The following is a 26,511-nucleotide window of genomic DNA, read 5'->3' as shown; positions in this document are numbered from 1 at the left end:
CCTCCAGACATAGTGTTCTCACAAGATCTTTACTGTCTCACTGTTAAGTGAAAGTAACAGACCAGAGCTCTAGATACCAATTGAAGGTGTGAAAACACAAGAAGGGGGGGTTGAATTGTGTTTTAGTCAAGTTTAAAACTTTTTCAAGTTCTTAACTTAACTACAACAGCAGCGGATAAATAACACAATAAAACAAGTTAAGAGAGAGAGAGAGATCACACAAGCAATTTATACTGGTTCCTCTCACAAAACGAGAGTAGTCCAGTCCCCTTGCACTTCCAAGGGATTTCACTATAATCACACAAGATTACAACTGCTCAAGCACACAAGCAAGAGACTTCTCAACAATGCTCAAGCACACAAGCTTAAGACTTCACACTTAAGCACACAAGCTTAAGTTATCTCAAGTACTAGATGTAGTAAAGTAATGGAAAGTATACAATAGCTCTTAGTCAGAACCTAGGAGAACAAATACTAAATATTTGAACTAAAAGTGCAACAACACAGTTCAGAGGTTCAGAGCTTTGTATGAGGAATTCAGAGTTTGTTCGTGCGTGATAGTAATCCTTAACCAATAATTGTTTTATACAACTGATTCCTTTAGTATATATACGACTAGAAAAGAGTCGTTGCAAAGAAGACCGTTGAAGTAGATAACCTTTTGTCTTCAAGCAGCCTGTCTTGATGCAGTTTGGTTGTATCCAAAACTAAGTAAGAGTTTCCGGTACTTTGACTACTGCAGAGAAGACTTTCCTTATTCAGCTAACACAACTGATGACCCACGTTCTCAAAAGAGAACAGACAGAAAGAGATTAGCTGTTCTGATCAGGCTTGAAAGGTCATTTTCTTCATTGGTAGAAGAGTTGACTTGCAAAAGAGAATCTTTACAAACTTCAAGAAGATCATCAGAGTTTGATGAAGCTAAGACCTTAAGAGGTTCTGAAGACTCCATCGTCTGAAGAGTACAACTTCTGAGTCTCTCGATCTTCTGAGCGCTTACGAACATCTGAAGTCCTTATCTTCTGATCATTAATCAGAGCTTAATTGAATCTAAGTCCTGCACACTTAAATTAAATTTTTAGTCCTTCCAATTGTTTATTAATACTTTGTTATCATCAAAACCTTAATAGATTTAGGGGCAAATATTTTTAAATCAATTTTGTTCCAACATACGACAAAGAGGTATGATTAGGTCTAAGTTTGGGGGAAAACTGGATTACTTGATTGTAGGATCATGGCTAGATTAAATGATGGGATACTACACAAAAAAAATAAAAATAGAATAAGTTCCTCTGCCCGAAACTGGAGGAACAATAATGAATATGTTGAGTTCCTGTGCCTAAAACTGGAGGAACAAATGCTGTGTAGGGTGCTCTATTCGGAGTAACAGGTTGGACTCATTACAAGTGAGATCCCGTCAGGTGAAAAGGTAGAGTAGCACCTAAAGCATAACAAAAATGAACTTAAGTAGTATCCCTGCGTATAAAAATCAAAAAGCCTGTGAGAACAAGAAAAGAATAGCTTCCCCTCAAGCTGAAATCTAAACTCAAACTCTAAGTTGTAGGAAAGAAAAGGTAGCTTAGTATCTTGACTGTGTAGTTTTTGAGAAGGATCATGTCATGACTCTGGTTGACAGTAATAGGCAGTATACACACACGCTTTATTATTATTGACGGTTGATATACAGGAGTTATGCCAATCTTTGAAATACAATCCATGGTTTGAACTTGAATCTTAGAATGTGTTGATTGCATATGACGTTGTATCATGCTTTGTTATCTCTTAAAAAAAAAGTTTTACTTGAGTCTTTAAACTTGAGTTTTGCTCAGGAGAGCAAAATAATAAGTGTGGGGGATTTTGATCGGTGCATTTTGGCACATATTTTATGGCTTTGTACTTTGACACATTGGAAGCTTTTCTAACCTAATATTAACTTTTTACCATGTTTCTAAACTTTGGGTCATAATTGAGCTCTAATGTATTTCTTTGATTAATTTTCGGATTTAATTGCATGTTGATCCTTTTCAGTCCGCAGGTGATAACTTGAGGTACGAGTATCGGATTGAGGTGTGCGAATATGCGTTGGAAAGATAAGAGAAATAGCTACAACTTTCATGTTAAGGCCAGAACCCAGTTCGGAGTGCAAAGCAGTAAAATATTTACGTTTATGTTCCAGACTTGGAATTTTTTTTTTCTACCCCTACATTTATATATCTACCCCAACAAATAAAAATAATTTCCTATTTTACCCTTTTTATTATATGGTTTTACCCTCACAAAAATTATTACGGTATGTAAAAATTTCCCGTAATCAAAATTGCAAACCGGAATACTTCATGAAATATTTCTGGAACACTTCTTTTATCTTTTTCGGTGTACAATTTTTTTTTTCACGGAACACTTATCAAAAGAGTTTCGGTTTGTTATCGCTCATCAAGGAAACCACTAATCTTAAGCGAGGGAAAAAGGTTGGCCTCACTTAAAAATCTTTTCTAAGCCAATCAAATTTCTTCTTATCACAATTTTAAGTACTATTCATTGAAATTTTGTTTTGCTTATGTCATCTTCATCAAATACTTGTTCCATTCAAATTATACTCTGTTGTTGTTACAGAAAATTGCTATCTATAAGCTTCAATAGCTACACACAAACAAAAATTCAACCAAAAACAATTGAAGGAAAACTCAAATCAACGTCACAAAAAGAAAGGAAAAAAACCATGAATAAAAGATCAAAATTTTGATCAATTATGCAATATTCAACACTATTGCACAGTTCAATGATTCATGGGTGTTTCAAATTTCTTCTCTTTTCCACTTTAATTGTGTTTTGCAATTCAATTTCAACTCAAAATGCAATTATTGTGTTGTGATTTGGAAGTAAAGGTAGATGAACCCAACAAAGGGAAAATGTTTAACCCTCATCTTTCCAAACATTCAGAAACTGAGCAGTTTAGATGAAACAATAAGTGATGTCAAACTGAAATCTTGTTTATGAGTGTTCCGATGAAAGAGTGGAAACTTTTGTATACCGGAAAATATAAAATAAGTGTTCAGGAAGAATGTTTTTTGTGGGGGTGAAGTCAAAGGGTAAAATTGGAAATTAATTTTATTTGTTGGGGTAAAAGTATAAATGTAGGGGTAGAAAAAAATATTTTCTCCAGACTTTATGAAAATAATGTAATTTCTGGTCAAACTTATGTTTTTCGACACGTAGCTTTTTAAGCCCAATTTTCTCTGAGTACTTAAGCAAAAACACAGCTAGAGTTTCATGAATTCTGATTCACGCAAAAATAGAGGCTGCTGCATTCTCATGGAAAACTAGCAACCCTAGGTTGATCCATTGGTGTACGGGAACATCGTTCATGACTTCTTGAGGTTCAATTCTTAATAGTAATTCAGTTTATTTATTTATTGTCTTCTCTTATCAATTCATGCTCTTTATTTATTTATGAAACTCGAATATAGTGATGCTTAATCTCTGTTTCGAGTTATATATTGTGAGACTTTTCGGATTGATTCATCGCTTGTATGATTAGTTCGAATAGGAATTGATATAGGTTTTTTCGCGCTTAGCAAAAAAGGGTTGGTCGAATTCTGTCATGATACAAACCGTGTTCTAAGTGACGCTTGTTCACTACCCATGGTTACTAAGTGACGCTTGTTCACTACCCATGGTTAGTTGAACACATTCTTTGCTTAATCGAATGAATTCATATAAAACTTTTTCTCGCTTGTATAATCGGTCTTATAAACATCCAAGGCATGAATATATAAACAATATTTTATGTGAACCGAGGATAGAATCATAAACGAAGTTTTCCTAAAACCAATGGATTGATCGTCTTTTTATCAATTGAATTTCTAATACTCTTTCGATCTAAACAAACTCAAAACCCCATATTTAATTGAGTTATTCATCGTTCTTATTTTTACTAATTATCATATTAGAGATCCTTGTGAGACGACAAAGGTTTAACTACCTTGTTACTACGTTTTATAATTATAATACTTATTTTTGACCGCACACGACAACGATCAAATTGGCACTGTTGCCGGGGATCTCTGATTATAACATCACTAACATTTGTTTTGAGTTTTTGGTGTGTTACAGGTTCTGACGTTGAATTTTGCATTGAAGCCGAACAAAATTCTGTTTTTGGTCAACTGTTCAGATTGGCCCGAAATTTGGTCACAAAATCAGAAACAAATCGAGGAATAATACTTTCGTATCAAAGATACGAAATTTCAGGCTGAAAATCCAGAATTCCTTCGTTTAGACCGCTTTATTATTTTTTTTTATTTTCCATTTATTTAAAAAAATCCGAAAAAATTATATTTAGATTTGTTTGATTTTTAGAAATTTTAGGTGGTACTTTATTTTTTTTAGATTTTAATTGACACGGTTTTTAATTTTTCTCTTCATTTTTTTTAACAAAAAGAAAAAAACCTAAATAAAAAAAAAAAATTATAAACATGGGTAGCTCATTGGAGGAATTGGCATACCTTGTTAATTTGATGGAAGCAAGCGAACAACAAGCATGCATTCAAAACCATATCTCACTTGCGATTTGTACTATTTGCTCTTCAAATTTTCATCGTATTGATGCATGTCCTATGTTGTATACTAATTTTTGTGGTGAGACTCAATTTGTAGGTAATTTTCAAGAACAATATTGCGAACATAATTCATTTCTTGAAGAACAGCCTATTTGGCCACATCAACAGTTTCAACAAAATGAATCGTTGGGGGCTGAAACACGATCCTATTGGGAAGATTATATCAAGCAGATGGTTGAAAGTAATTTGCAATTTCAACATGTCCAATCTTCTCTTCAAGATATAGCAATCCAAGTTCAGCAATTAGTCTCCACCGCCCATCAAATTCAAGCGAACAAGATAATTTGAGTCGGTCAAAATAATTTGTTCACAAATTTTCTATGGTTTTAATTTAGAAATTAAAGATTATCTTTTGAGTCAGTCAAAATAATTTGTTCACAATTAAATATTTAATATTTTAATTTAATCAAAAGTAAATTCAATAAAAAAAAATTGATTTTTTTGACTAATATTATCATTTGGTCAAAATAATTAAAAGCAGTCATTATTTTTTTTTTACTATATTTTTTTTAAGGTCAAATTACTTTTATGCACTCCACAATATTTAAAAATTTTGTTAATGGAAGAAATGGAAATAATTAAAAATGGAGAGGATTCCAACTCTTGGGACGAGTCAGTCAAAATTATCTTTTTAGTCAGTCAAAATAATTTGTTCACAAATTTTACATGGTTTTAATTTAGAAATTAAAGATTATCTTTTGAGTTAGTCAAAATAATTGTTCACAATTAAATATTTAATATTTTAATTTAATCATAAGTAAATTCAATAGAAAAAAATTAATTGAGTTTTTTGACTAATATTGTCATTTGGTCAAAATAATTAAAAGCATTTATTATTTATTTTAAAACAAAGAATGCACTGAATTGATTCATCATATCCAACAAAGAATGCACTGAATTGATAAATCATAGTATTTTAAAAACAGTCATTAAATATCTAGTATATATATAAAACAAAGAATGCACTGAATTATATCCAACAAAAAAGCAAATAAAACCTAGTAGCTTTAACAAAATTGCTGAGTCTCATGGAATCTTTTATTGTTTCAGACCAATTGTTGCCATCATTTTGGTGTCTCATACTCGTTTTTCTTGTTTCTACACTCCTCATCAAACATCAAAGTTGCAACCAAAAATCTGAAAAACCCAAACTCCCTCCTGGTCCCACACCTTGGCCTATAGTAGGCAACCTCCCTGAAATGCTTGCAAATAGGCCAACATTTAGATGGATACAAAAAATGATGAATGACATGAACACGCAAATTGCGTGCATCCGTTTAGGTAATGTTCATGTCATTACAGTGACTGATCCTGAAATTGCACGTGAAATATGTATAAAACAAGATGCAATTTTTGCTTCAAGACCGAGTAGTTGGTCCAATGAATATGTTACTACTGGATATCTGACCACTGCACTCACTCCCTTTGGAGAACAATGGAAGAAAATTAAGAAATTAATTAGCAATGAATTAGTTTCCCCTCTTAGACACCAATGGCTTCATGATAAAAGGGTGGAAGAGGCCGATAACATTGTACGGTATGTCTACAACCAATGTACGAAAATTGGTGGTGATGGAATTGTGAATGTGAGTGTTACTGCAAAACATTATACAGGGAATGTTATTAGGAGGTTGCTTTTGAATACCAGGTATTTTGGAAATGGTAGCGAAGATTTTGGACCGAGCTTTAAGGAAGTAGAATATGTTGAAGCGGTTTTTACTGTTTTGCAATACCTTTTTGCTTTCTCTGTTTCTGATTTCATGCCATGTCTGAGGGGTCTAGACTTGGATGGTCATGAGAAGAATATTAAGAAGGCTTGTAAGATCATGAAGAAATATCATGACCCTATAATTGAGGATAGAATTCGGCAATGGAAGAATGGGAAAAAGACGCATAAAGAAGATTTGCTTGATGTTCTCATTTCACTAAAAGATGCTCACAACAACGACCTTTTGACAGAGCAGGAGATTAAGTCTAATGTTTTGGTATGAGTATGACAAAGTATTTTAAATAAGTGTTTACAAAAATTTGTCCTGATCGTCAGATTAAGTTATTTTGATATTTGCATTATTGTCTTGAAAATGATTGTGGAGTTAAATTTTACAGGAATTGACACTTGCAGCTGTTGATAATCCATCAAATGCACTTGAATGGGGACTTGCTGAAATGATTAATCAGCCTGAGCTACTTAAAAAGGCTACCGAAGAATTAGACAGTGTTGTTGGAAAAGAAAGGCTGGTGCAAGAATATGATTTTCCCAAACTCAACTATGTGAAAGCTTGTGCAAGAGAAGCTTTTCGCCGCCATCCAATTTGTGATTTCAACCTTCCCCACGTCGCGATGAAAGACACAGTTGTTGCTAATTACTTTATCCCAAAAGGTAGCCATGTCTATTTAAGGAGACAAGGACTTGGCCTAAATCCTAAAGTATGGAAAGAACCACTGAAGTTCAAGCCAGAACGGCATCTTAAGATAGATGGGTATAATGTGAGTTTGACAGATCCGAGTTTGGAATTGGTAACATTTGGTACCGGAAGGCGTGGGTGTTCAGGCATCATGCTTGGATCTTCAATGACTATTATGTTATTTGCAAGGTTGCTCCATGGATTCACTTGGAGTGCACCACCCAACTGTTCTAGCATTGATCTCTCTGAATCTCATGGAGGTACCACAAAAGCTAAGCCACTTGTGGCAGTGGCAAAGCCAAGATTACCAATAGAGACTTATCAATTATATTAAGTTACCGAGAATGATATGTTTGCTGAAAAATAATTTAAGTAGGATACTACGGTACTCATTTCCTCGTTTATGTACGTAGTTGTCCTTTATTTTGCTCTCTTCTGATGATGTTGCATGTTGTAGGATTTTATCTTCCCTGATGTGTTTCCCATTATGTTATTTTGCACAAGCCTGGATGCATTTAGACAAAAGAGTACTATCTTTGTCTCAAATTAATAAATTATGTTCCATTCTATCAAAACATATTTGTGTCAAATTATAAGTCGTTTCCCCGCATCTCCACAATTTGGAAATTTTTTAATATTTATTTATGAGATATAGGCAAAGGAATGAGGGTGAAGTCTTTGCTGAGCAAAAAAAAGAGTTTAATTGATATGCACTGACAGTGTAAAATAGTTTTACACGATCGTCCAATAAACAACCATCATTTTGTCATGTCAAGAAAGTGGGGTGATGTGGCGGAAAACATGGTTGGTATTGGTTGATTGTGTAAAATTATTTTACACCGTCAGTGCATATCAATTAATTAAAAAAAAACAATATCAATAAAATATTAATGTTCATTTGACCATTATACATTATTTATTTAGGGCTTATGCATTATTTAGGGCTCGTTTGAATTAAGTTATTTTTGAGATTATGCTAAATAATTTAAATAAATAAGATTTTATGTATTATTATAACTTCGAGGGTATAAATGAAAGAAAAAAAATTGCCAATAGAGACTTATCGATTATATTAAGTTACCGAGAATGATATGTTTGCTGAAAAATAATTTAAGGACGGTCGTAAAATAATAATTTCTACTTCTAGTTATGAAAACAAATGTTTGGTAAGTACTTTTGGTCAAAGTTTTTTGTTAATTAGTCTCTTTGGTTTCAAAATATTCTTCACTTTAAAATTTAGTTACCATATAGAGATGACAATAAGTATGTGTTAGTTTTCGGTTTTGAAAATCGATTAAAAATAGCAACAAAGAATTTACTGGCCGAGTCGCGGTTCGATATGCTTTCTTTAAGACGTTTCACGGCACTACCGAAATTGTGCAAGGTAGACTAGCAACCGTGAAGTCCCCAGGATAAAATAGTCAGTTCACTGAAAATACCGTTCTCTACTGCACTGTAGAAAACGGGCAGAAAAACACCTTCCATGGTCGTACAACAACCAGTCTAATATTGATAATCGAATTATCAATTCGAAGTGGCAACAACCACTTTCTTTGAAACAACGAAAAATAAATTTTTAAGTAAGAAGGAAGAAGCGAGAGAGAAGAATGAAGATTTCGGGTTGTGAAATCGGAATATCAAAAGGAGGAAAAAGTGGGAGCCAACAAAGACTTGGTCGAAGCACATAAAACATGTGCGAATTAATTTTGAAACGGTCACATTAGCACACGAAAAATAATTAATTTTTTCTTTCTGGGTATTAAAAAATAATATATCACCAAGCCCAAGCCCGACCCGACGGATGGCGGCGCGCGTGTGATATTTAGCGTGGTGTGTCCCGTTTACAAAACTGGGTACCCATTGGGCATACCCCAAGTAGTGACCTTCTAGTATATAAACACTACTAAAGTGTGTGTCATAACCAATGTGGGACTCAATGTGAACTTTTTCAAATTCACACACTCTAGCTCTTTCACTTGTGTTTATTTCAATATCAAGTTCATCATACAAGTTGTTAACTTGTTCCGACAATCCCCCATGATCAGTGCATTTTGGCACATATTTTATGGCTTTGTACTTTGACATATTGGAATCTTTTCTAGCCTAATATTAACTTTTTACCATGTTTCTAAACTTTGGGTCATAATTGAGCTCTAATGTATTTCTTTGATTAATTTTCGGATTTAATTGCATATTGATTCTTCTCAGTCCGTAGGTGATAACTTAAGCTACGAGTATCGGATTGAGGTGTGCAAATATACGTTGGAAAGATAAGAGAAATAGCTACAACTTTCATGTTAAGGCCAGAACCCAGTTCGGAGCGCAAAGCAGTCAAATAATTTACGTTTATGTTCCAGACTTTATGAAAATAATGTAATTTCGGGTCAAACTTATGTTTTTCGACCCGTAGCTTTTTAAGCCCAATTTTCTCTGAGTACTTAAGCAAAAACACAGCTAGGGTTTCATGAATTCTTATTCACGCAAAAATAGAGGCTGCTACATTTTCATGGAAAACTAGCAACCCTAGGTTGATCCATTGGTATACGGGAACATCGTTCATGACTTCTTGTGGTTCAATTCTTAATAGTAATTCAGTTTAGTTATTTATTGTCTTCTCTATCAATTCATGCTCTTTATTTATTTATGAAACTCAAATATAGTGATGCTTAATCTCTGTTTCGAGTTATATATTGTGAGACTTTTCAGATTGATTCATCGCTTGTATGATTAGTTCGAATAGGATTTGATATAGGTTTTTTCGCGCTTAGCAAAAAAGGGTTGGTCGAATTCTGTCATGATACAAACCGTGTTCTAAGTGACGATTGTTCACTACCCATGGTTACTAAGTGACGCTTGTTCACTACCCATGGTTAGTTGAACACATTCTTTGCTTAATCGAATGAATTCATATAAAACTGTTTATCGCTTGTATAATCGGTCTTATAAACCAACCAAGACATGAATATATAAACAATATTTTATGTGAACCGAGGATAGAATCATAAACGAAGTTTTCCTAAAACCAATGGATTGATCGTCTTTTTATCAATTGAATTTCTTATACTCTTTCGATCTAAACAAACCCAAAACCCCATATTTAATTGTGTTATTCATCATTCTTATTTTTACTAATTATCATATCAGAGGTCCTTGTGAGACGACCAAGGTTTAACTACCTTATTACTACGTTTTATAATTATAATACTTATTTTTGACCGCGCACGACAACAATCAAATTGGCGCTGTTGCCCAGGATCTCTGATTAGAATTAGTAAAATTAAGAATCAACTAACATCACTAACATTTGTTTTGCGTTTTTGGTGTGTTACATGTTCTGACGTTGAATTTTGAATTGAAGCTGAAAAAAATTCTGTTTTCGGTCAACTGTTCAGATTGGCCCGAAATTTGGTCACAAAATCAGAAACAAATCGAGAAAATAATACTTTCGTATCATAGATACGAAATTTCAGGCTGAAAATCCAGAATTCCTTCGTTTAGACCGCTTTATATATATATTTTTTTAATTTTCCATTTATTTAAAAAAATCCGAAAAAATTATATTTAGATTTGTTTGTTTTTTAGAGATTTTAGGTGGTATTTTATTTTTTTTAGATTTTATTTGACACGGTTTTTAATTTTTCTCTTCATTTTTTTTAACAAAAAGAAAAAAACCTAAATAAAAAAAAAATTATAAACATGGGTAGCTCATTGGAGGAATTGGCTTACCTTATTAATTTGATGGAAGCAAGCGAACAACAAGCATGCATTCAAAACCATATCCCACTTGCGATTTGTACTATTTGCTCTTCAAATTTTCATCGTAATGATGCATGTCCTATGTTGTATACTAATTTTTGTGGTGAGACTCAATTTGTAGGTAATTTTCAAGAACAATATTGCGAACATAATTCATATCTTGAAGAACAACCTATTTGGCCACATCAACAGTTTCAACAAATGAATCGTTGGGATCTGAAACACGATCCTATTGGGAAGATTATATCAAGCAGATGGCTGAAAGTAATTTGCAATTTCAACATGTCCAATCTTCTCTTCAAGATATAGCAATCCAAGTTCAGCAATTAGTCTCCACCGCCCATCAAATTCAAGCGAACAAGATGTTTAATGATGATGTACAATTTGTTGCACCAATGGAGGTAATACAATGTGATGCAAATCTTGATGAATCTTCAGGTGAGCCCATTAAAACATTGTTTGTTTCATCTGATGAACATAAAATAAATAACACAAACTCAAGTGAATGCATGAAAGAGAATATTACACCACAAAATTTTGATTTGGATGAATTATATACTTCTCTTGAAGTAGATAAATCTTTTGAAATTATTGCTTGTGAATGTGGTGTTTGTAATGTTTGTCATGAGATCAGTGCAGTTATTTTAGGTGAAGATATTTTGATGCCGACAACCACTTGTGCACAAATTCAAACAAATTCAATAACGCTTGACGTTGACACAAAAAATGTGGATTTTAGTCGGAAGAAAACATTGTCTATAGCAAAAAAATTGTTGATAGAACCTCTACTTAAGCCGTGCAACATGCAGTGGTCTTTCGCCATTTGTGTATCTCTTCCACCTATTTTATCTGACTCACAACCTACATGTGGATTTTCTGATTTCCATACTTTTGTTAGTGCAGGTTTAACATATGTGTTGGCTATTCCTCCTAAGCCACTAGATTTTTTACTGATATCCAAGTTCACCTGGTATTTACTTTTCCCTATTTCATGTGTTCGTAGTGCAGCAAGGCCTCCACCTAAACCGCCGGACATGGACTTTCCAGCTGCTACACCTTAACCCTTGGGTGTGTTCCTTCCATATTCTCGCTTAATGATTATTGTTATACATTGCGGACAATGTCTGTTTTAAGTGTGGGGGGAACATTTAGTTATTTTATTTTTCTGTCAATTAAAAAAAATAAAAAATAAAATAAAAAATTTAGCATGCATGCAATTGTTACGAGTAGTTACATGTTTTAGGACTAGAGCGATATAGCTATAGGATTGGTGAAATTTTTGGAAATTCTCGTTTTCATACTTGATATGATGATCTTTGCACCTTAATCACTAGTAGAAAAATGACTTTTGGTTTGGAGATACCACTACCGGTATGTGAATACCAGTAGTGAAATACATTTGACCAAAGGATTCCACTACTGATATTTTTAAAACGGTAGTGGAAAGTTCAGAGACAAGGGATTTCACTACCGGCTTTGCTAAATCCGTAGTGGAAAGTAGACACGGTGGCAATGTCGTAATTACGTACAAATTTGTTTTAATTATCTTCCACTACCGATCTAGGATTCACCGGTAGTGGAATCCTAATAGTGTTATTATTTTTTTCATATTCCCACTTTTCACTACCGATCTAGGATTCACCGGTAGTGGAATCCTAATAGTGTTATTATATTTTTCATATTGTTATTTTCATTCCCAATTTTCATACGCGTTCAATCTCCCTCCCACTGCAAACTCTCCATTCTCAATCGTCCCAAGTTCTTCCAAATCGTCCCAAGTTCTTCAAATCAAACACTCCAATTTCCCAATCATTCTCCAATCTCTCCATTCTCCATTCTCCATTCTCCAATCTCTCCAATTTCATTCGGTTTCATTCTCCAAACCCTAGAATGCTTGAATCGCCTCCAAATTTCTTCGTTTTTATTCGGTAAAGGTATGAATAAATCAAACTTCCTCCAAATTTCATTCGTTTTCGTTTTCATTCATTTTCATTCTTGTTCATTCGTTTTCATTCGCTTGGGTTTTCATTCGTTTTCATTCACGTCGTTTTCGTGGGTCTGTGATGTTCATTTCTGTGTGGGTCTGTGTTTTTTTGTGTGGGTTTTCATTCTTCTTCTGCTTGTGGGTCTGTGTTTTTTTTGTGTGGGTTTTCATTCTTTTTGTATAAACATATTTATAAAATTATCAATGCTTGTGCTGTGCAGGGGTTGCTGTGTTAGGCGGTGATTGCTGCTCCTGCGTTAGGCGGTGATTGCTGCTCCTGCGTGTTGCTTGTGCTGTGCAGGGGCTGGTGTTGCTCTTTTTTGGTGTTGTCATCTTTGTTTGAAGTTAGAAGGTTCAATCACGGTCTCATCTACAGGTACCGATTCTATTTCAAAACATAGAAGCTATAGGCTATGAATTTTTATTAAAATAGAATGCATAATCTAGTCATTCTGTTATAGGCTATGAATTTTTATTAAAATAGGGCGAGAGAATGTTTCGCAATAGTAACAACCTAGTCATTCCTTTAACTTAGAATGCATAAATTTCGAAACGTAGGTATGGACCGTAGTTGGATGAGAGCTAATCGATTAAGTACTGAGTACAGACATGGAGTGATGGAATTTCTACAGTTTGCGGAAAGTAATGCTGAACTAGAACGTCCTCCTCCTGAATTTCCTCCACTTTTTCTATGTCCGTGTATAAATTGTGCAAATAAAGAACCAAAACGTACTAAGAAAGAAATCATGAATCATCTAATTTGTGACGGGATTTGTCAAAATTATACACAATGGATATGGCACGGTGAAGTAGTTGCAACGCCAAGTGTGTCCCATAGAGAAAGTGGTAGTGTGGATATCGATGATCGACTGGAAGACATGATGCGTGATATTGGAGAAGATTCGTTTAAGAGGGCGCATGTGTATGAAACTTTATGCAGTGACAAGGATGAACCATTGTATCCGGGATGCACAAATTTTACCCGTTTGTCTGCGGTGTTAAAATTGTTTAATTTGAAAGCAAAAAATGGGTGGACCGACAAAAGTTTCACTGAATTGCTTGAATTGTTGATACAAATGCTTCCAGAAGGTAATGTAATGCCAAATCGTTATTACGAGGCGAAAAAAGTATTGTGTCCAATGGGTTTGGAGTATGAAAAGATACATGCATGCCCTAATGATTGTATATTATACCGAAAAGAGTTTGTAAACTATAATCATTGTCCGACATGTAAGGCGTCTCGCTACAAAAAGAAAGATGGTGATTCTAGTGATGATGAGGTGACCAAAACGGGTCCTCCCGCGAAAGTCGTATGGTACCTACCAATAATTTCAAGGTTCAAGAGATTGTTTGCTAATGCAAATGACGCAAAGAATCTTAGATGGCATGCAGAAGAGAGAAAATGTGATGGCCAAATTCGCCATGTAGCTGATTCTTTGCAATGGAAGAAAATTGACTCTTTGTTTCCAAATTTTGGCAAAGAGTCGAGAAACCTTAGACTTGGACTTGCTACTGATGGAATGAATCCGTTTGGTAATCAAAGTACTAACCATAGTTCATGGCCTGTTCTCCTGATGATTTACAACCTATCTCCTTGGTTGTGCATGAAGCGTAAATATATTATGTTATCGATGATGATTTCAGGCCCAAGACAACCAGGAAATGACATAGATGTTTATCTAAGTCCACTAATTGATGATTTGAAAGTGTTGTGGGAGGAAGGAGTGGATGTTTTTGATTCGTATTCTGGTGAACAGTTCAACATGCGTGCCATGTTGTTTTGCACCATCAACGACTTTCCGGCATACGGCAATTTGTCTGGGTATTCCGTTAAAGGGCATAATGCGTGTCCCATATGTGAAAAAAAAAACATGTTATAAGCAACTGAAAAATGGAAAGAAGACTGTTTATCTTGGCCACCGAAAATTTCTAAATCGTTATCATCCATATCGTAGATTGCGAAAAGCTTTTGACGGAGACCAAGAGAATGGTGTTGCTCCAACGCCCTTAACTGGAGAGGAAGTTTATGAACGACAACGAGACATTAATGTTGTCTTCGGAAAGTGCCAAAAGCCAAAAGGGAGAGTGCCAAAAGCGAAAGTGCCAAAAGCCGAAAGTGAAAGTGTCAAAAGGAAAAAGCAGCCTGTTGTGAAAAGTATATGGAAAAAGAGGTCAGTGTTCTTTGATCTTCCATATTGGTCTAGTCTTGATGTAAGACATTGTATTGATGTGATGCACGTGGAGAAAAATGTATGTGATAGTGTAATTGGAACACTTCTCGACATTAAAGGCAAGACAAAAGATGGTGCACATGCTCGTCTTGATATGGATTTGATGGGTATACGACAAGAGTTATTACCACAAAAAATCAATGACAAGACATATTTGCCTCCCGCGTGTCACACTTTGTCTAAAGACGAGAAAACAAGTTTTTGCAAGTGTTTACAAAGTATCAAAGTGCCACATGGTTACTCGTCAAATGTCAAGAGCCTTGTATCAATGAAAGATCTCAAATTAATCGGCTTAAAATCTCATGATTGTCATGTCTTGATGCAACAACTACTACCTGTGGCTATTCGTGGGATATTGCCCGATAATGTTAGGAAAGCTATATGCAGGTTGTGCTTATTCTTCAATGCAATATGTTGTAAAGCAATTGATCCATTGAAGTTAGACGAGTTGGAAAACGAAGCTGCAGTTATCTTGTGTCAATTGGAGATGTATTTTCCTCCTTCATTTTTTGACATTATGGTTCATTTGATTGTTCATCTAGTAAGGGAGATTAGATTGTGTGGCCCAATTTATTTACGGTGGATGTATCCAATAGAGCGATACATGAAGATCCTAAAAGGGTATACAAAAAACCCACACCGTCCGGAAGCTTCGATTGTTGAGAGGTACATTGCAGAAGAAGCTATTGAGTTTTGTTCAAACTATTTGTCAGAAGTGGATGCTATAGGGGTTCCCAAGTCTCGTCATGATGGAAGATGTGACGGTGTGGGCACGCAAGGTTTAAATGTCAAGAGCATGCATATTGATATAATTCTTCAAGCGCATTTGTATATATTGAATAACACTGATGAAGTTCAACCTTACTTGTCTGCTCACAAAAGCATCATAAAGAAAATGCACGATAAGATGAATGAAAAATGGGTGTTAAGAGAGCATAATAAGAAATTCTCAGAGTGGTTTAAAGAAAAGGTCTGCCAAGATGATAGTGTTTCCGATACAATAAAGTGGTTGTCCTATGAGCCTAAATGTAACATATTGACTTGGAGTGCATATGATATTAACAAAACTTCCTTTTATACAAAATCAAAGGATGACCGCAGTACCATGCAAAATAGTGGGGTTATGATTGTGGCAGAGTCCATGCACTTCTCTAGTTCCAAAGATAAAAATCCGGTTATGGCATCTACACCCTACTTTGGGGTGATTGAAGAGATCTGGGAGGTTGATTACGTTGTGTTTAAAGTGCCTTTATTTAAATGTAAATGGATTGATATCAACAATGGTGTGAGAATTGATGAATTAGGATTTACAATAGTTGATCTTTGCAAGTTAGCTTATAAAGACGAACCTTTCATCATGGCATCCCAAGCAAAACAAGTGTTTTATGTCAAAGATCCTTCTAATGAACGGTGGTCGGTGGTTCTACAAGGAAAAAATGTGCATGGTAGTTATGAAAATCAAGAGCTTGATATTTCCGAAATTCCTCCTTTCTCATCAGATGTGCCTACCTTCATTGAAGAAAACGAAGAGGATGATGTGCATGCAGCTATTCGTTTAGATCATGACGAAGGAATATGGGATTAGAGAAGAAAAAGCTGCAGATGCTAGCATATCATTGCTTTTCTCCTTTTATTTTGATTATGTTTTGATGTGCTGTTTATGTAATGCATCTGTAATGTTTTGAATATGTACTGTTAGTTTTTAGCTTTTATGTTTTGAAAAAAAAACTTCTGCTACTGCTTATGTAATTGCTTTTCTCCTTTTATTTTGATTATTGTTTAAATACTTAAACAGATACGATATGGCTGATTCAACCGACAACTCTGCTGAAACTAGTCAACGTAATAAAAAAAGTGTTAGAGGTCCCACTATGTTGAAAGCAATTGAAAACGTTCGTAAAACGGGTATAAAGATCCCTCTCCAGTTTGATCTAGAAACTGGAGAGTGTTATGGTAACAATGCCTCCCATTTTAAGAGTTACGTAGCACTTCTTACTCGAGAAAGATGCAGTATTGCGAAAGAGTTGTGGAAACATATACCTGAAGGAGTAAAAAATGCTATGTGGACAGATATTAAGGTATTTGAAATTCAACATTTTGTTATATTTTATTATCATATCAAATACATCTTATGCTAACACCAAATTTTTTAATGTAAATATTTTAGGCTATTTTTGTTATACCCGAGTTTGATGATGCAAAAAGGAATGATCATTTTAAGAAAATATGGTTTCACTATGCGGCGGAGCGGTGGAAAGATTTTAAATCACGGTTGACTAGAACTTATATCACAGACCCCAAACCAGATGACGTTCCTCCATACGTCAAGTATCCTTACATCAAAAAAGATATATGGGAAGAGTTTGTGAAGTATCGACAGACCTCTGATTTTAAGGTTAGTGTAATTTCAAAATCATTAAACTGTGTTGACTGCTGCTACTGCTGCTACTGTGTTAAATATTGTGTTTTGTGATTTGTGATTTTGTGATTTTTATGTCTTGACTGCTGCTACTGCGCTAAAACCGCGCTAAAACTGCGCTAAAACCGCGCGAAAACTGCTGTTTCTGTCTTTAACATTGCCTAAAACTGTGATTCTGCTGAAACTGCGTTAAAACATTGCCTAAACTGCTGAAACTGTGACTGAAACTGTCTTTAACATTGTTGGTAGTCTGCTGAAACTTGACTGAAACTGAAACTTGACTGAAACTTGACTGAAACTGTCTTTAACATTGCCTAAGTCTGCTGAAACTGCTGAAACTGCTGAATGTGATTTTTACATTACTAATTATTTGAGTTTATAATAGGAAAAAAGTCAAAAGGGTAGGGAGAATCATGCAAAGAATGTTTACCCACATGTGTTATCCCGTGGAGGGTATAAGAGGCTCGAGGAGCAGATGATCAATGAAAAGAGATTGTCCTTATCGAAAGATAGTTCTGGCTTAACTGATGATGATCGTCATCCATCTCCACCGGAACGCTATGAGACATGGACGAGAGCACGACAAAAGAAAGGGGGAGAATTCACATCCGAGCCTGTAAAAAAAGTTGCTGAGAAAATTGTAAGTAACATTATAATCATGCTTTTGCTTCAAGTAACACAATTATTTACTATATTGTGACTTTGTTTGTGCATGTTGTAGGAGAAAATTGTTGAAGACTCAAAAAAGGGTGACTTTGTTCCAACGAGACGTCACGATGTCCTAACAGAAGCCATTGGAACACCTGAGCATGGTGGTAGTGTTCGTGGTGTTGGAAAAAAACATAACATTACCACTTACTGGGGAAGATCAAAGGTTTCACGTCAAAGTCAAGGTATAGATGTCAAAGAGCAACTAGCAGCATTTAAAGCAGATTTGGAAGCTAAGTTTGAGGAAAAGTTGGCGCAAGAGCGTAAGATGATGCAAGATTCTCTTATGGAGACACTAAAGTCCATGGGTTTATCCCAAACCTCTGATACAAATAATAGAGTCATGGTACCTGAAGCGCAAACTGAACAACTTGTTGTCACCGGAAGCGCAAAAGGGAGTTGTTCTCCTGCACCGGTCAAGATGCAAAATGAACTCAAGGAGGTTGTTGTCACTGAAAGCGCAAAAGGAAGTCGTTCTCCTGCACCGGTAGCAGAGGCTCAAGATAACATGGACGATGTTCAGAAATTGTTAATGATGGTTCTGAAAAGGGGTGATGATCATTTGGATGTAGAATTAATTCATTGTTCAATGTGTACTAATTTTCTCATGTCTTGCAAGTGTATAAGAGAGTTGTTGGTGGGTTTTATTTGGCTCGACATGAGTACTCTAAGTGTTTGGTGCTCGTTAGTGTACTTTCTTATTTACTACTATCTCAATATCTGTTAATATGTTATATATCTCTCCTAACTTTAAAATTATATTCAGGTACATTCATCGTTTATGCATTGAAAACAACACCACAAATGTATATGGAATTTTGGAACCAACTTTTCTGAACATTGTTGGTGATGCTGGGAAAAAAAGTGATCAGAGAATATCTCAAAGTAAATGCAAGAAATACATCCAGCATAAGTTACAAAATGAAAAGAAAGAGTGTCAATTATTACCATTTAACCATGGGTAAGTTTGTATGAATTTGTGTATTTTTTTAATACTTATTTATTTTTTATAACTCATAGTTATTAACAATATAATACTGTTCTTCCACGCACGCGTACAGAGGACATTGGCAGTTGATAATACTTTGTCCAAAGATAAATACCGTGGTTGTTATTTGTTCACTACATTGGAAACTTAATCCAATAATGGAGAAAATTGTTTCAAGGTAATTAAGTTTATACTTTAGGGGTTTTGGTTATATACTATAAACATAAATTATTACAAATTTTATATGATTTTATGCGGCTTTTTTTTCTTATGAATTAGTGTTTTTACGGTTGATCAAATGGCGAATGGCAATAGAAAGAACAATACCGTATGGCTTTATCCACAAGTAAGTGTGGTATTCTAACTTTATATATATTTACTTTTTTGATAAGTAAGTGTGGTATTTTTTGATCAAATGTTACTATATATAATTTGTAGGCGAGGAAACAATATAATTCAAATGACTGTGGATACTATGTAATGAAAAATATGTTGGACATTGTCACTGCTAAGATAACTGATTCTTGGATGGAGGTAATAATTTTTATTTTTTATACATCAATAATTTTTTATAACCGAGTCAAGAATAGTTTTATATTATTATTTACTTATTGTAGGTATTTAATGACCCAAAAGAGTTAACAGCTGAGGAGATGTATGAATTGCGATTACGTTGGTCAACATATTTTTTGGAGTTATTGGAGGGTTAAGATTTATCTGGTGAGTTATAGAATAGTTAATTATTTGAACTTTGTTTTTGCAAATTGGTCTATTCAATACATTGCAGCAATTTTAGTTTACACTTGTTTATTTGAACTTTGTTTCTGTCAAATTTGAGATTCTGCAGGGTGATGAATTGGTTATTAGCTTTAGTTTGAGTCTTGGAAGCAGATCAGGTGATGGAATTGGTATTTTGGCTCGGATGTGCATCTCACTGTTTTGGACTGTTTATTTTGGACTATTTTAGGATGGTTTTATGAAGGAATTGGTATTAGAATTGGTATTTTTGTGATGGAATTGGTATTTTATGAAGGATTGGTATTTTAGAATTGGTATTTTAGGAATTGGTATTTTAGGATTGGTATTTTAGGAATTGGTATTTTAGGACTGTTTATCAGGTGATGGAATTTTATGATGCTGTTGCTGAGAAGCATAGTTTAACTGCACATGAATTGTTTGATGGAAATGATCTTGCTACTTTCTTATCTAATTTGCATCAAGATGTTGGAAATTTAAAGGCAATTGTTGTGTGGTTATTGGTTGCTAGTGCAACTGATTTTTAACATATAGCTTTAGCACTAGCAGCAATGGCTCATTCTTTGGGGTCTGTGATGAAATTTGGTCATGTTACAAAACTACACACCACTACTAATATGCAGGCACAGGATATTTGTAATTTGGTCATGTTACAAAACTAACATACCACTACTGATATTTATAACAATCAGTAGTGAAAACTAACATACCACTACGGGTATTTGTAATTACCCGTAATGGAATCCTCAATTCTAAAAAAAAAAATGGAATAGCATACATACCACTACCGGTATTTACAAATACCGGTAGTGGAATCCCAGATTCTAAAAAAAAAAAAATGAAAACCATACATACCACTACCGGTATTTGTAAATACCGGTAGTGGAATCCCAGACTCTAAAAAAAAAAAAATGAAAACTATACATACCACTACCGGTATTTACAAATACCGGTAGTGGAATCCCAGACTCTAAAAAAAAAAAATGAAAACCATACATACCACTACGGATATTGAAAATACCCGTAGTGGAATCTCATACATACCACTACCGGTATTTGTAAAAACCGTCGTGGAATCCTCATAAATTTAATTAATAATACAGTAGAAACCTGACATACCACGACGGGTATAAAAAGACCCGTCGTGGAAAGTATTGACTTACAACGACGAGTGTGTTTACTACCGGCCGCGGCCAGTAGTGGAATCCCTATTTGGCCGGTAGTGGAATCCCCTTTCTGCACTAGTGAATGCACAACTGTTGAAAAACTTGCAAATTTAGTAGTGGCTTGATAAATCTTTAAAATACACAGTCATCAGCTAAGTTGTCTGAGTATAGAATACGATGAAGGTGTGAAAACACAAGAAGGGGGGGTTGAATTGTGTTTTAGTCAAGTTTAAAACTTTTTCAAGTTCTTAACTTAACTACAACAGCAGCGGATAAATAACACAATAAAACAAGTTAAGAGAGAGAGAGAGATCACACAAGCAATTTATACTGGTTCCTCTCACAAAACGAGAGTAGTCCAGTCCCCTTGCACTTCCAAGGGATTTCACTATAATCACACAAGATTACAACTGCTCAAGCACACAAGCAAGAGACTTCTCAACAATGCTCAAGCACACAAGCTTAAGACTTCACACTTAAGCACACAAGCTTAAGTTATCTCAAGTACTAGATGTAGTAAAGTAATGGAAAGTATACAATAGCTCTTAGTCAGAACCTAGGAGAACAAATACTAAATATTTGAACTAAAAGTGCAACAACACAGTTCAGAGGTTCAGAGCTTTGTATGAGGAATTCAGAGTTTGTTCGTGCGTGATAGTAATCCTTAACCAATAATTGTTTTATACAACTGATTCCTTTAGTATATATACGACTAGAAAAGAGTCGTTGCAAAGAAGACCGTTGAAGTAGATAACCTTTTGTCTTCAAGCAGCCTGTCTTGATGCAGTTTGGTTGTATCCAAAACTAAGTAAGAGTTTCAGGTACTTTGACTACTGCAGAGAAGACTTTCCTTATTCAGCTAACACAACTGATGACCCACGTTCTCAAAAGAGAACAGACAGAAAGAGATTAGCTGTTCTGATCAGGCTTGAAAGGTCCTTTTCTTCATTGGTAGAAGAGTTGACTTGCAAAAGAGAATCTTTACAAACTTCAAGAAGATCATCAGAGTTTGATGAAGCTAAGACCTTAAGAGGTTCTGAAGACTCCATCGTCTGAAGAGTACAACTTCTGAGTCTCTCGATCTTCTGAGCGCTTACGAACATCTGAAGTCCTTATCCTCTGATCATTAATCAGAGCTTAATTGAATCTAAGTCCTGCACACTTAAATTAAATTTTTAGTCCTTCCAATTGTTTATTAATACTTTGTTATCATCAAAACCTTAATAGATTTAGGGGCAAATATTTTTAAATCAATTTTGTTCCAACAATCTCCCCCTTTTTGATGATGACAAACATAAGTATTAATTGACAATTGTTGTTAAATTAACTTATCATGTTTCTCTTAGGTTTGTGAGGTTTGCAAGCTCCCCCTAAGATTGATACTCCTTAAAGCCTAAGCTTTAAGTTTTATCCATGATATTTTAATTTAGTATAAGATTAAGATAATTTGGAATAAAACAAATTTCATATCTTTCTTTAGAGTGAGAGGTTTGCAAGCTCTCCCCCTAAGTCTCATAAGGCTAAGTTAAAATTGCACTCTTAACTTATCCTTACTTATGAAATTTATTTCAGTTTCAACTAACTTAGTCTTCACATTGAAATACGTAAAACAACTTAAAAGTAACAACTTTTTAACTTAATGGATAAAAGCGTAAGCTTAATAGATAAAAACGAGAGCGTGGTTTCAGCTTTGAAACTTATCACTTATCAATTAATGCGTAACTACTCCCCTTTTGTCATTATCAAAAAGTAAAAAAAAATTTAGATAACCAAGACAGTCAAAGAAGAAGAGTGGTTGTTACAAAGGTGAATTTATTTCAAAAACAAAAAACAACGCGCTAAAAAGTTTATAAAAGGTGAACGAGTTAACATGCCTGCTTCACATAAAAACAATAATAAACGAGTATTTCAAGAAAAATCAAGAAGAATGAGAAGGTTTAGTCCACGTATCGCAGAATTTCGGAGAAAGAAAGAAGAAGAGAAACGCGAAAAAGATGAGAAAGATAAAGAAGACGACAAGAAACCACAAGATGCTGAGATTATAATCATCTCATCAGATTCTGAAGCTGAAGAGAATGAAGATGATGCTGACTATGTAGAGTTCTTGGCTGGCTATGTTCCAGAAGAAGAACAAGAAGAAGAAGAAGAAGAGCAAAACCCAGATCCTATAGAAATTTCATCAGAGGATGCTGAGGAGAAATCTGAGATTTCTTCTGAGTATTATCCATCTGACTAGGATTAGGTTGTCTTTTTCTTTTTCCCAATGTACTCAACATTGTTAGATCATTAATAAAAAATTTTCTTTTAAAATCATCTTGTGTTCTTATGTTCTTGTTTATCAAAGAAAATCAGCACACACAAAAAAAATACAAACCACATAACTAAGTTAAAATCCCAAAATAAAATATTGTTCAGACAATATAAAAATAAGGTAAAGAAAACATGAATATCAAGTTCAGAAGATAAAATGTCATAAAAGACAAAAAGTGCAAAGATTCCTAAGGTTTCTTAAGAAAGGCTAAGAGCTGGTCAAATTTGTCATTCAGAGACCCCACGTTGGAAACAAGACCATCCACTTTAGATTCCAGGTTGAGGTGAGCTGTCCTTTGCCTTTCCAAACCTTCTTGTTGTTCCCTCAGAGCTTCTTGAAAGATCTGCAGCTGATCTACAACCACAGGAGCTTGATTTTCAACCAAAGGTGCCTTGCCTTTATCAGAGGAGGGTTCACCTTCCTTTGGATAATCAATCATCAGAATATCAGCATCTGGAGCATCCTCTTGGTTCATCTCAGGGATTTCTTCAGCAAGTCTTGTAGCAGCTTCAGCTAGACGTTCATTCTCAATCCTTTGATCCTCAAGACTCTTGAACAACTTAGAATCCACCCAGCATTCCTTAAACACAGACATATGCCTTGCAGTAGCAGCAATAGCAGCAAGCTTAGCACGCTCATGCTCTTCATGATTAAACTCAGTCAGGCGTTTCAAGCTAGCTCTTGCTAAGCTGTCCTTCAGCAGATGTACCAAATCCAAATCCCGTTGCTCAATCACTGTCTTGATTTCATTACCCATAGCATCCAGAGCATTGCAGATTCTAGCTTTGATTAGTGACACCTCCATATCCACATCAGAGGGACACACCAAAAACTTGTCCTGAATGTGTGATAACCTAAGTAAATCATCATACAGCTGATTGGAGAGGTTACCAAAAGGGTCAGAGGATGAGGGTGAGATATTGGGAATGGTAGAGTGTTTTGTTGATTCATTAGCAGGGTTGTAATGATGACAACATCTGCTTCTGAAGGTTTAGGGGCACAAGTATGAATGCGTGGATTAGGATTAGGTTCAGGAGTTGATTCAGAGGAAGAGATATCAGAAGTTGATTCAGGATAAATGTGTTCAGGTGATGGTTCAGGAGATTTGTGTTCAGGGGTTGGTTCAGGAGCAATTTGTTCAGGGATTGGTTCAGGAGATTTATGTGGAGAGGGTTGTTTGGTGGGAGAGGTTTGTTCAGCAGTTGGAATATCTGGTTGAGGTTCAGATGATGGAATGTCAGGTGATTGTTGTTGTGGTTGAGGTTGAGGTTGAGGTGATTTTGGTTTAGGAGGTGAGCTAGATTTGTGGGTTTCATGAGCAAGAGGCTGATTATTTAGAGGGTCAGGGCTGAGGTGTTTTTCTAGTTCAGAAAGAGGGTTATCAGAAGGTGAAATGTCAGGAAGAATAGTTCTAAGTGGTTTGGTAAACCCTATTCCAATTTCAGCTTCATTAAAGATGTACTGAGAAGATTTACCTTTAGGATCAGGGACATGTTTCTGATGCATCCTGGTACTCAGAGTTTCTTCATCAGACTCAGTTTCTGAATCAGACTGAGATTCAGAGGAGTCACTATCTTCACTTTCTTCTTCATCATCAACAATAATAGGCTTCTTTGATGAAGTTGCAGCAGCTTTACCAGACAGATCTTCATGTTTCCTCTTTGTTCTTTGCTCAGCAGCAGCTTCTTCTACTTTAACCTTCTTCTGAGCCAGAAGATCTGGTTTATTTTGTTCAGCTTTTCTCTTAGGTTTCCTCTTAGGATTATACATGTTTACAGGAGCTGGAGGGACCATACTCCTATCAACATTATACCCTTCTTTCCTAAGAACTTCCAGATAATCTTGGATGATGTGCTCAGTATCCATTTCAGAGATTACTGGGTAACCATCCACATACAAACGATCTTCAAGACTGGCTGTAAATTCTTGTGTAGGTTGAACTAACTTTGATGAGATGATGCGCATCTTGGTTAGAAAACTTCCATTCAGAATCTCAGGAGTGAACTTCTTTTCCACAAGTTCTGGATGAAATTTCTTCAGATTCTGAACAACATGGCCTTGATAAAGAAGGTCTGAGAGTAATCTTGGATAAGCTATGGCTGCTTTCCTCTGAGATTTGCTTGAGAAGATTGCTTCACATATCCTCTCAAAGAAATATTCTCCTAGATTCACTTTCATTCCTTTCAGAAGGAAGAAGATCAAGTGACGATGAGTCCAGGAGATTGTATCAGTACCACCAACTCTTGGACTGATAGCAGCTAGTATGATCTTGAACAGCACTCTGCAGACATCAGTCAAACCCTTGACTTTACCCTTCAGTTTCAGATCTGTACATATCAGAGCCAGAAGTTCATCTCTGTACCTTGTGTCCTTCTCAAAAACATCTAACTCTATCCCAGAGTTATCCAAGCCAAGCGTTAAAATGAATAGGAGAGAAAGCCAGATTCATACCACAGATATTTGACCTAATCTGTTTTCCAGTGAACTCCAGTAAACCCATTTCTTTCCTAGATTTACCTTTTAAACTAGGATCCCTTTCAATAGCAGCAAATTCTTCCTTCTTAGCTTCAGCCTTATCAAAAACCTTAGCTTTCATCCAGAATTTCTTCAAGAGATCTGGGTAAATAGGACCATTAAGCATGTTGAAGTACTTATCCCAACCTTGAGTGGAGAAGTACTGTTTCACGTCGAACCCATTTGCCTTCAAGCTATCAAAGTCTATCATCTTCTCAGAGAGAAAGATGAGCTCAGATTCTGGAAACTCCATTTCGTTCCCAACGATTTGAAGATTTCTAAACATGAATGGAGGAATTTTTGTTGTTGAAGACGAAGAACCGGCCATGATGGAGTTTAGGTAAGGGTAGGAACTAATGAGAGAGAAAGAAGATTTTGTTGAAGGTTTAGAGAGAAAAGAAAGTGTGGGTTGTGAAAGTGAGAAGTGTGCAAGTGTATTGTGTAAGTTTTATTTAAATGCACACAGTTAACACGAAAATAGCAAATTTGGGAAGTTACGCTAATTGACAGAAAGTTGAATACCAAAAATCATCATTAACCACCCACTACCTGACACACGTAGACCACGTGCAGAAATTTACTCGGTAACTGCTATTTTAATGGACAACTGTTCAGTAGCGAATACTAAACGTTTCCCACTTAAATAGTTCAGAG

The 26,511-nt window shown here is 35.2% G+C and overlaps 3 protein-coding genes across 3 annotated transcripts; all 3 read left to right on the top strand.

Moving 5' to 3' along the window:
• Positions 1-5,647: 5,647 nt before the first annotated feature.
• LOC123902614 (isoleucine N-monooxygenase 2-like) lies at positions 5,648-7,358 on the top strand. The gene is made up of 2 exons (XM_045952382.1): positions 5,648-6,604; positions 6,726-7,358. Exons 1-2 carry the CDS (start codon positions 5,648-5,650, stop codon positions 7,356-7,358), a joined length of 1,590 nt encoding a protein of 529 aa, XP_045808338.1.
• Positions 7,359-12,395: 5,037 nt separating this feature from the next.
• On the top strand, positions 12,396-20,498 carry LOC123895787. The gene is made up of 12 exons (XM_045946274.1): positions 12,396-12,714; positions 12,986-13,140; positions 16,791-17,073; positions 17,163-17,390; positions 17,800-18,054; positions 18,136-18,806; positions 18,889-19,083; positions 19,184-19,288; positions 19,390-19,456; positions 19,549-19,644; positions 19,728-19,830; positions 19,958-20,498. The coding sequence occupies exons 3-11, from the start codon at positions 16,798-16,800 to the stop codon at positions 19,818-19,820; spliced, it is 1,986 nt and encodes a 661-aa protein (XP_045802230.1). The 5' UTR covers positions 12,396-12,714; positions 12,986-13,140; positions 16,791-16,797; the 3' UTR covers positions 19,821-19,830; positions 19,958-20,498.
• Positions 13,325-16,580, top strand: LOC123895793. Its single transcript, XM_045946280.1, has 2 exons — positions 13,325-14,586; positions 14,720-16,580. The coding sequence occupies exons 1-2, from the start codon at positions 13,325-13,327 to the stop codon at positions 16,578-16,580; spliced, it is 3,123 nt and encodes a 1,040-aa protein (XP_045802236.1).
• Positions 20,499-26,511: the final 6,013 nt, after the last annotated feature.

This window comes from Trifolium pratense, linkage group LG1 (assembly GCF_020283565.1).
Source record: "Trifolium pratense cultivar HEN17-A07 linkage group LG1, ARS_RC_1.1, whole genome shotgun sequence".
Lineage (NCBI taxonomy): Eukaryota > Viridiplantae > Streptophyta > Magnoliopsida > Fabales > Fabaceae > Trifolium > Trifolium pratense.
The sequence above is the reverse complement of the archived record's forward strand: the minus strand, read 5'-3'. Positions and strand labels throughout refer to the sequence as shown.